Raw genomic sequence first — 9,742 nt, 5'->3', positions numbered from 1 at the left:
GTACTCTGGGAGCAGGACAGCCTATGAGGAGCCTAGATGTTATGGAGACCAGTTCCTGGGGTCAGAAGCCAGAGCTCGGCCCCGCCTCACCCTGCACCTGTGTCCTCCTGACTCCCCTGGGGCCAAGGCCCCCGGAACTGATGATTTCTGTAGAAGCTGCTGGGGCAGCCCCGAGAGTGGGTGCAGCGGGTAGGAAACAAAAATCCTAGCTGCTTTGGAGGAGGGATACAGGGCAGGTATCTAGCAGGACTGGGCAACCAGTTGGTGTGGAGAGCAAGGAAGAAAGGACAGGCAGGGATGAGGCATGTAGGTCCTCCTGACACCTCCCTCTCTGGTGCCCACCCACACGGTGCCTGCCCCATGCAATGCTAATGGCATATAGCCATGGCCCAGCCCTCAGGAGTCCCCAGGCTGGGGAAACAGCTGTACAGACACCACACCCCAGTCCCTGGAGTCAGGGTTGGGGCTGGGGGAACAAGTGCTCGAGTCCCAGATGAGAGGAGGGGATGGGGGTCCAATGGAAGTGTGGAGACCTAAGGTAGGGCACTGATTCCTTCCTTACCCCCAACACCCTCCCCAGACCTGATGAGCAGTCACACCTCCATTTCATTCTTTAAGTGATTTTTTTTAATAGGGACAGAGAGAGTCAGAGAGAGGGATAGATAGGGACAGACAGACAGGAATGGAGAGAGATGAGAAGCATCAATCATCAGTTTTTCGTTGCGACACCTTAGTTGTTCATTAATTGCTTTCTCATATGCGCCTTGACCAAGGGCCTTCAGCAGACCGAGTAATAACCCCTTGCTTGAGCAGCGACCTTGGGTCCAAGCTGGTGAGCTTTTTCTTTATTTTGCTCAAACCAGATGAGCACGCGCTCAAGCTGGTAAGCCCTGGGTCCTCTGCATCCCAGTCCGAGGCTCTATCTACTGCGCCACCGCCTGATTAGGCTTTAAGTGATTCTTGAAGGTGCTCTTCTTCCCAGACCCCAGCCTCCCATCTCCAGTGTACCCCAAATTCCCAGCCCCGACCTCCAGCACCTTCTGCAGCTCCCAGTGCCCTCAAGGGAAATCCTGGGCTCTGCATAGCCTCCAGTCTCATCTCTCAATGACCCCTTTCACAGCCCTGCTCAGTTCCAGCACCTGCTCCAGCCCCCAAGGGCCATCTCTGGAATGCCAACAAAACAGTCAGTGATAAGCACAGGGAAAAAATGGAACAGGAGGGAGTAGAAAGAGCTAGGAGCAGGGCGGGGTGAGGGAGGAGATGCTGCACGAAGTCCTGCAAAAAGCTGGAGGGAAGAGAACTGGCACAGGGCACCTGCACATGCAAAGACCCTTAGGCCGGGACAGCACAAAGTGAGTGGTGTAAGGTTGGCAAGGAGGACACCCAAGTTCAGGCAACAGAAGTTTATTAGGGGGTCACCTGCCAGGCTGACTCATAAGGCAGAGGTCAGCAACCAGTTCTCTAACAGGTAGAGTTAAATAGGGGATTCGAGGGTGGGGGTTGGTAGTCATCAGGGGAAAAAAGGATTAACCATAAGTAAGCTAGGGCACCTTCCACACCGGGTGAGTCAACCGGGATGCCTGGGGGAAGGTGATCTGGAATGTCTTTATTTTAATGTCCTTTTGTCTACTTAAGGGAGGAGGGGGTCACGGCCCCCGCCTGCAACCCTATTAGGTGCAATGGAGGGTGAGTGAGGAGCAGATGTTAGGAGAGGAGGATAGGGGCTCCAGGTGCCACACAGGCGCATATGGGCCAATAGGAAGGGTGGTGTAAATGAAAAAGGAGCCACATGCTGAACCTGACAAGCTCAGGGAAGGCCTGCATGGTGGCCTTGCCAACTCAGAGACCTGAAGTAACCACACAAGATGATCTGAAATGAAAATTTTCCAAGTAAAACCAGTTCATGGTGGGTAGTCATGTCCTAGAGTGGTATTTTTCTCTAACAAAAGTTAATGCATACCTTAATTGAGCATGTCTCTTGTTTTTTTTGCATCTAACATACCTTTAGATGCCAAAGGTAATCACATACCTTTAAAACGTAAAATGTTATCTCTTTTCCAGCCCCTTCATGGCACAACCACCCTCCAGAGCGGAGACCACAATCCCCTCACTGTTATCCTGTTAATTATTAACTAGCCTATGCCCATGTAAGTATGTATCTATTCCTTTTATCAAATTCTAGAGATCCCCCCCCCCCGCTGTGTTGCTTTCTCCCATCTCCTAATCTGTCACCAATACATTTCATGTGACCCCCCTCTTAACATCTTCCCCTTGATTTCAATGTATTAAATAAGTGGTGAAACTGCCATTGTCCAGAGCATTTTCTCAATCCACTGATATTTGCTTCTCAGAAATTGTCTTCAACTTGGCTCGAATAAACTCATAATTCTTTCAGGTTTGGACGTTTCTTACATTGACAGTGTTTCACTCAAGGTAAAAGGGAGCCACAGGCAGACATGATGCAGGAACAGCTGCAGCCACGGGAAGAGGGGGCCCGGGAGAGGTGAGCCACGTGCTTCAGGCAGGGCCCCCATGGGGTCCCCTTACCCAACTTATTTTCTCTCTGCTCCAGGGTCACAGCCGCAGGCACTTGCTCAAGCCCGGCTGGGCAGCCTTCCTTTCAACTCCCTCCCCTGTTTTTCTCAACCTGTTTCCTTCCCCTGAGACCCTGACCCACTTCCTCACTCTCACATCTGAGTAACTGACCCCGACAAGGAAACTTCTCTTTCTGTGGTTTCAGCTTTGAGGTTTCAATTCCCATGTCCCCTTTGGGTGCCTCTGCAGGATGTGCCCAGGCCCCCATGCTCCCCACACTTTGTGCTCACCAGCCTCCCCTACTGAGATCCCATGACCCTGAGTGGACCATGCAGATCCAAATGGTGCAGTCCTGGCACAGCTGAGACTAGAGAGGCACCTCAGCACACTCAAGGCTCTGAGCAGGCCTGCAGCAGTGCTGGGTGCAGAGGCCAAGACTGGCTGTGCATGTGCAGTGGGAACTGGGCCAAAGTGAGTGGGTGGTGGGTTGAACTGTGTCCCCACAAAAGAATACATCCACAGGTCACTTTAAAAAAAAACCCAGGGCCCTGGCCGGTTGGCTGAGCGGTAGAGCGTCAGCCTGGCATGCAGGGGACCCGGGTTCGATTCCCAGCCAGGGCACATAGGAGAAGTGCCCATGTGCTTCTCCACCCCACCCCCCTTCTTCCTCTCTGTCTCTCTCTTCCCCTCCCGCAGCCAAGGCTCCATTGGAGCAAAGATGGCCCAGGCGCTGGGGATGGCTCCTTGGCCTCTGCCCCAGGCGCTAGAGTGTCTCTGGTAGCGGCAGAGCGATGCCCCAGAAGGGCAGAGCATCGCCCCCTGGTGGGCGTGCCGGGTGGATCCCGGTCAGGCGCATGCAGGAGTCTGTCTGACTGTCTCTCCCCGTTTCCAGCTTTGGAAAAAAAAAAAAAAAAACCCAGAAAATCACAAGTGGTGGTGGTGATATGGAGAAATTGGAACCCTTGTACACAGTTAGTGGGAATGTAAAATGTTACATCTGCTGTGAAAAATAGAATTACCCTATGACCCTGCATTTCTACTCCTGCATATACCCCCAAGAGAACGAAAGTGAGGTCTCAGAGATATTTGTACACCAATGTACAGCAGCATCACACACAAGAGCAACCCATGGAAACAACCCAGATACAAAGACAGTTGAGTAGAGAAGCAAAATATGGTCCACCCATACAGCGGAATATTATTCAGCCATAAAAGGAAGAAAATTGTGACACATGTGACAACATGGATGAACCTGAGGACATTATGCTGAGTAAAAAATGACGGACACAAAAGGACATATACTGCATGATCCCATTTTATATAAAGTTCCTAGAATAGTCAAATTCAGAGATAGCAAGTAGAATGGTGGGCTAGGAGAAGAGAATGAGGAGTTAGTGTTTAATGGGGACAGTATTTCAGTTTTGGAAGATGGAAAGTTCTGGAGATGGATGGTGGGGATGGTTGTACAACAGTGTGAATGTACTTAATGCCACTGAACTGTATACTTAACACACACACACAATGTATGTCCTAACCTCTGAAATTTTAGAATGTGACCTTATTTGGAAGAACAGTATTTGCAGACATAATTGATCATGAGATGAATTCATCTTGGATTTAGGGTGACTCTATATCCAATGTCAGGTGTCCGTAGTTAAAGCGGACACAGGGAGACACTCACATGAGAAGGCCATGTGATGACAGAGGCAGGGACTGGAGTGACGCTGTGACAAGCCAAGGGCTGCTGGCAGCCCCCAGAAGCCAGGAGAGGCCTGGGACAGATTTTCCCTCAGAGCCTCCAGGATGTCAGACTTCTGACCTGTGAGTCAGTAAATTCTGTGGTACTCTCCTACACAGCCACAGGAAACTCATCAAGGGTGCCCATCTGCCTGGCCTGTGGGGGCACAGTGCATAAAGTGTCGACCTAGAACACTGAGGTCACAAGTTTGGAACCCTGGGCTTGCCTGGTCAAGGCGCATACAATAAGCAACAAGTGAGCAATGAACAACTAAAGTGAAGCAAATGAGCTGGTACTTCTTGCCCCTCTCCCCCTCTAAAATTGATAAATAAAATCTTTAAAAGAAAAAAATGTTAAAAAAATAAAGGGTACCCATCCCTGTCCTCCACCTGCTGAGACAAGAGCTTCAGGTCAGCCTGTGAACCCCTTGTCCCACCGCCCACCAAGGACCACAAGACAGTGGAGACTTGGAGCAAATGCTCCTTTTAATATCTGGGCAGGGCTGGTGGACAGGCCCTGTCAGCACCACGGGGCTTTTCTAAAGTGAAGCCTGCAGCGTGGCAGTGGAGGGGTCCAGCCCTAGAAAGTCCCAGCTCCCTCAGGCCACACATGGTCCCAACTGTGGCACCCCCAAGGATCAGCTACAAAGTGGAATGCTTCTCGAAGGGCACGGTCAGGAGTTGGGCTGCTGCCTCATCCAGGAACCAGCAGAGTTTCCCAGTGTGGGGCTGGACAAGGGCGGCAGGGAGCAGGCTGTTCTCCTTGTCCTCCAAAATGCGCTGTGTGAAGAGGGCACGCTCGTGAGGCCTGGCTGCACCCCAGCGACCCTTAGGGCCTCAGGCCGCCCATGGACTAGACTCTCCTACTCTCAAGATATGATGTTGCCCTTCCAGCTGTCCCAGCTTAGAACAGTCAGCAGGAACAGGTGCCTTCCCTTCTATCATCCAGGACAGTATAAAAGGTGGTTGGCCCATCTTTCCTGCAAAGACCAGCAAGTCACTATATCAGCTCGTATCAACATATGGGCATGTGTGTTCCAACAAATCTTTATCAGTGTACACTGAAACCTGAATTCTGTTAAATTTTCACATGTTCGACACTATTATTCTTCTCTTGATTCTTTTCCCCCTACTGCTTAAAAAGGTAAAATCCCTTCATGGCTAGTGGGATTTGGCTCATGGTCTGTTGTGTGTTGATCCTATGATGTGACCTCATGGTAAAAGGGCATTATAAACCCTGCTTTTTGCCAAGAACTCTGTAATTCACTGAGTTCTGACCACGACCCTGTGAGGTCGCCTCTGCTCTTACTCCATTTCTCAGTATGGGAAGCTGAAGTTTCTAGTGGCCTCCCTCAGGGGCTCCCTGGGGAGGGGCCCCTTCACAACCCACCTTGTAGATGGAAAAGTTGAGGCTGGGGGTGTGGTTGTGGCCACCTGAGGCCATGGTAGGCACCACTGGCAGGGACATGGGTCTGCTGCACTCTAGAATCTACATCCCAGACCCCAACATTAGCCACTCCTGTAAGAACTTCTAGGCTAGACAGTTTGGAAAAATTATCATTTATTTATATTTTAAAATATTTCCAGTGTCTCCTATAGTTGTTGGTGTGTTCAATGAGGGCAATTAAAATATATTTTCATTTAGTTTATTTCCAATAGCTTACTTTATTTTGTTTTCCTAAAATATTATTTATAACTATATCTTTTTTCTTATTCCTATTTTTAAAATTTATTCCTACATATGATTTTCTTCTTTTAAAAAAAATTTTGTATTTATCCCTGACCAGGCGGTGGCACAGTGGACAGTGTCAGCCTGGGACGCTGAGGACTCAGGTTTGAAACCCTGGGGTTGCCAGCTTTGAGTATGGGCTTACTCGGCTTGACTGTGGGAGACCATAGACATGACCCCATGGGTCCGCTGCCTTGAGCCCAAAGTTCACTGGCTTGAGCCCGAGATCTCTGGCTCAAGCAATGGGTCACTGGCTCAGCTTGAGTCCCCTAGACAACTAAAATAACTACAAGTTGATGCTTCTCACTCTCTCTCCTCCCTTCCACCTCCCTTCCTCTCAATCTCTGAATCAGTAAATTAAAAAAAAATTAAAATATTAACCAATTCAAAAAAATATTAATTCATTAATTTCTGACTTCAATTTCATTTATTTCTTCTGCTGACTTTACTTAGATTTATATTATTACTCATTTTTCTAATTTGAGAGTAAAGTGCTTGACTTGTTTATTCAACAGTTTCTATTTAATCTTTTTAAAATGTATTTTAATGCTATATGTTTACCTGGGTGCAGCGCTGGCCTCATTTCATCAATTTTGTTTTATAATTTAGTCATTCCTAGCCAGCCTGTAATTGCAGTTTCCATCTCCCCTTCAACTCAAGACTTGACGGATCTTGGAATCTGGTGCTTCCAGCACAACAGCACTAGGGGTCATATTCTATCCCCAGGCCCTCATACCTATAACCTGCCTGGGAACGGGGCCCCAGTTTTACCTTCAGGACAGCTGCCTTGCCTTCTCCGGTTGCTACAAAGATGACAGTTCGGGCTGCATTCAACACAGGAAGTGTAAGCGTCACACGCTGTGGGGGTGGCTTTGGGGAGTCACTAATGGGGGCCACAATCTTCTCTCGTTCCTGGGGGAAGACCGGCCAGGTGAGCATAGGGGGGAAATGACACTTCAACTTCTCAAACACTCACCATACATCAGGCATGTTTCATCTATCATTTGATTGCACCTTACTAATCCTGTGGTACTTGACTTAAGGCCCCCATTAGAAGCTGCGTAAACTGAGGCTCAGAAGGATTAAGCCGAGCGGGCATGCCTGTTGGAAGAAGCTGACTCAAACCCTGCTATAGGCATTTCCTGGCCTCCCTCTAGAACCGCTAGACAGCAGAGGCCAGAGCTCGGAGCAAGCAGACCCTGTGTGAGCGCACTCACCTGCAGGAGGGGATGGTCGGGGAAGAGTGAGCAGGTATGGCCATCAGGGCCCACTCCCAGGATCAGCAAGTCAAAAACTGGGATAGAGTCCCCTTGGAAAGCCTAGACAGGGGAAGAAGACAGTCCACAGAGGTGAGGGAAGGGGTCAAAGGATACAGAGACAATTGTTAGAAAATTGTCAGCCTCACCTGCAAAACATGAACTCTAATCTATGAGGCTCCACATTTCACCTGCCCAACTGGCCAAGAGTCTGGGGACACAACTGCCTCCAAGATATGAGGACCGCCTGACCTGTGGTGGCGCAGTGGATAAAGCGTCGACCTGGAAATGCTGAGGTTGCCGATTCGAAACCCTGGGCTTGTCTGGTCAAGGCACATATGAGAGTTGATGCTTCCAACTCCTCCCCCCTTCTCTCTCTGTCTCTCCTCACTCTCTCTCTCGCTCTGTCTCTCCCTCTCCTCTCTAAAATGAATAAATAAAAAATAAAAAAAGATATGAGGACCCACCCAGGCTAGCTACCAGGGTGTCTGAGTTAAGGGAATCCTTGAGGATCCTAAGGTGGATCTACGGCCTCTTCAAATGGGGGAATCTCAAATGGGTATACCCAGGGCAGGGCTGTATCTGCACACTCACCCCAGAAAGTTTCTACCAATGATGATCACACAGTGCTACCTGTAGAACTGCTTTGTCACCCTGGGAGTGGCCATCACGTGGACAAGTTCTCCCTGTGGCTGCTCCAAGGTACTCACCTGTCTCAGCTTCTTGGCATAGTCCTCAGCAGCCTCCTCCACGGGAAGCTGGGGGTTAATGGTGATCACCTGGCTGTCGGGGATGGGGAGCTTGGAGAGCAGGTGGGTCTGTGGCATATGAAGAGACAATGTCACCAACTGTAATGCACGGGGCATGGCATCGTGGAGTTTGCATATGTGACCATATGGAATATCCAGGTCTGTATGAGTCAGGATCCCAGTGTCTATCCGCCAGGAATTTTTTAAGTCTATTATGACTGGGGGCTTCCTGGCCTTGGCCTAGACCTATCTGGCCACACCACAGCCCTGTTTCAAACTCCCCATACTTCCTGGGGTAAAAACCCAGCCCCTCTGTGCTCTCCATGAGGCCCTGCTGACCTTCCCACTCCAGTCTATACACAAGCTATACGCTAGGGGAGATCCGACTGGACGGGTTGAAACCCTGACTCTCCCACTGGTACTCAGTGACTCAGGCACATAACGTCCCTCTTCTGGCCTCAGTTTCTCCATCGATGAAACGGAGATACTGACAGCCTCTGCCACATAGGTTATTGTGGGGTTTCATGAGGTGATGTGGATTAAGCTCTTGGTAATTGGTAAACCTTCCTTATTAAAAAAAAAAAAAAAAAAAAGGAGGGATGGAGAGAGGGAGGAAGGAAATCATCAGCTCAATCTTCTGTGCAAATAGAATGCTACACAACCAGGACTGGGTGAGCTGAGGCTCAACTCTAGTCAAGCCTGTCCCTCCCACACCTCCCTGAGCAGGTTTTCTTCCTCTGGGGCAAAAGGAGTGGACACTGATGAAACCGGGAAACGCAGACCACGGCTCCTCCAAGCCTCAGTTTCCAGGCTTGTAAAACGGCAAGTGTTCCCCTGATTCTTTAGGCGCTGGGGCCGGGTTCAAAGACAACCCGCCTCGGAGGTCATTAAAGCACAAGCTGTGAGGAGACCACGGAGAACAAGCCCAGATAGTAAACTGAAGCCCAGGTTCCCGGCAGAGCCCTCCTGCCTGGCTCTTCTCGTAACTCTGCACTAGCATCTGGATGCGGTTCCTGAACTTCCCTAGGACCCTGGCTGGGCCACTCCGCGTCACTCACAGCCTTTTTTCAGGCCGTTCCCTCTACGTGGCTGCCTGATAAAACAGGAAGAGGGGCTTCGAAGCTCATGCCGGTCTACCCAGGTGGCAGTGCAGGTGCAGCCTAGGTGGGATCTAAGGGCACTAGGCGGAACATTCCCAGTTCTCATCCAGATAAGTAGTAGTGCTACGAGGCCATAGTATGATCCCTGGCGGCCCCCTTAGCCGGCTCAGGCGACCGGCCCTCAGCATGGCCCCAAGCGGCCCCCGTAGCTCTCACCCGGTAGAGGCCGTACGTGCTCTCAGCGTGCTCGAAGGGTACCAGGCGCTCGTCGCAGAAGCACAGCGTCCAGTGCGTGAGACTGGGCAACCCGGTGGGGGCGATGGCGGCGGGCAGCTCGCGAGCGAGCATCGAGACGAGGCTGCCGCCCGACAGACCGAGTGAAAAGCGGGCGCGGGCCCCCGCCAGGCAGTACGTGGCCCGTTGCGCTACCAATTGCGCCAGCGAAGCGCCGAGCTCTTGCGGGCTCGAGAAGACCGAGATGAGGCCCGGGGCCGGCGCGGCCATGGCGACAGCGGGAGGCGCAAGCGTTCCCGGAAACGGCCAGTACGCCTGCGTACAGACCGCCCCGGCAGCCAAAGGCTTAGTCCTTTTGGGCGGCCGCTTGCGACACATGCGCAGCCCTACAAGTGAAGGCAG

The 9,742-nt window shown here is 50.9% G+C and overlaps 1 protein-coding gene across 2 annotated transcripts; it reads right to left on the bottom strand.

The window, feature by feature from the left end:
- Positions 1 to 4,735: 4,735 nt before the first annotated feature.
- On the bottom strand, positions 4,736 to 9,670 carry PGLS (6-phosphogluconolactonase). 2 transcript variants are annotated; one of them, XM_066349471.1, is made up of 5 exons: positions 9,323 to 9,630; positions 7,968 to 8,075; positions 7,219 to 7,320; positions 6,773 to 6,913; positions 4,736 to 5,052 (listed from the first exon to the last, which is right to left on the bottom strand). In XM_066349471.1, exons 1-5 carry the CDS (start codon positions 9,608 to 9,610, stop codon positions 4,915 to 4,917), a joined length of 777 nt encoding a protein of 258 aa, XP_066205568.1. In that variant the 5' UTR covers positions 9,611 to 9,630; the 3' UTR covers positions 4,736 to 4,914. The 2 variants fall into 2 exon arrangements, with proteins under 2 accessions (XP_066205568.1, XP_066205560.1); XM_066349463.1 differs by lacking the exon at positions 4,736 to 5,052 and adding an exon at positions 5,063 to 5,252 and having other exon boundaries at positions 9,323 to 9,670.
- Between the last annotated feature and the right edge of the window lie 72 nt (positions 9,671 to 9,742).

This window comes from Saccopteryx leptura, chromosome 1 (genome assembly GCF_036850995.1).
Source record: "Saccopteryx leptura isolate mSacLep1 chromosome 1, mSacLep1_pri_phased_curated, whole genome shotgun sequence".
NCBI lineage: Eukaryota > Metazoa > Chordata > Mammalia > Chiroptera > Emballonuridae > Saccopteryx > Saccopteryx leptura.
This window is presented reverse-complemented; position numbering and strand designations above follow the sequence as displayed.

Bases quoted from the DNA above. Each gene is read 5' to 3' on its own strand.
- PGLS (XM_066349471.1), bottom strand. From the start codon at position 9,610: ATGGCCGCGCCGGCCCCGGGCCTCATCTCGGTCTTCTCGAGCCCGCAA. The intron at 8,076-9,322 runs GTGAGAGCTACG...CATATGCCACAG, and splicing joins GCACGTACGGCCTCTACCGG to ACCCACCTGCTCTCCAAGCT. The intron at 7,321-7,967 runs GTGAGTACCTTG...TCCCCTGTCTAG, and splicing joins ATGCCAAGAAGCTGAGACAG to GCTTTCCAAGGGGACTCTAT.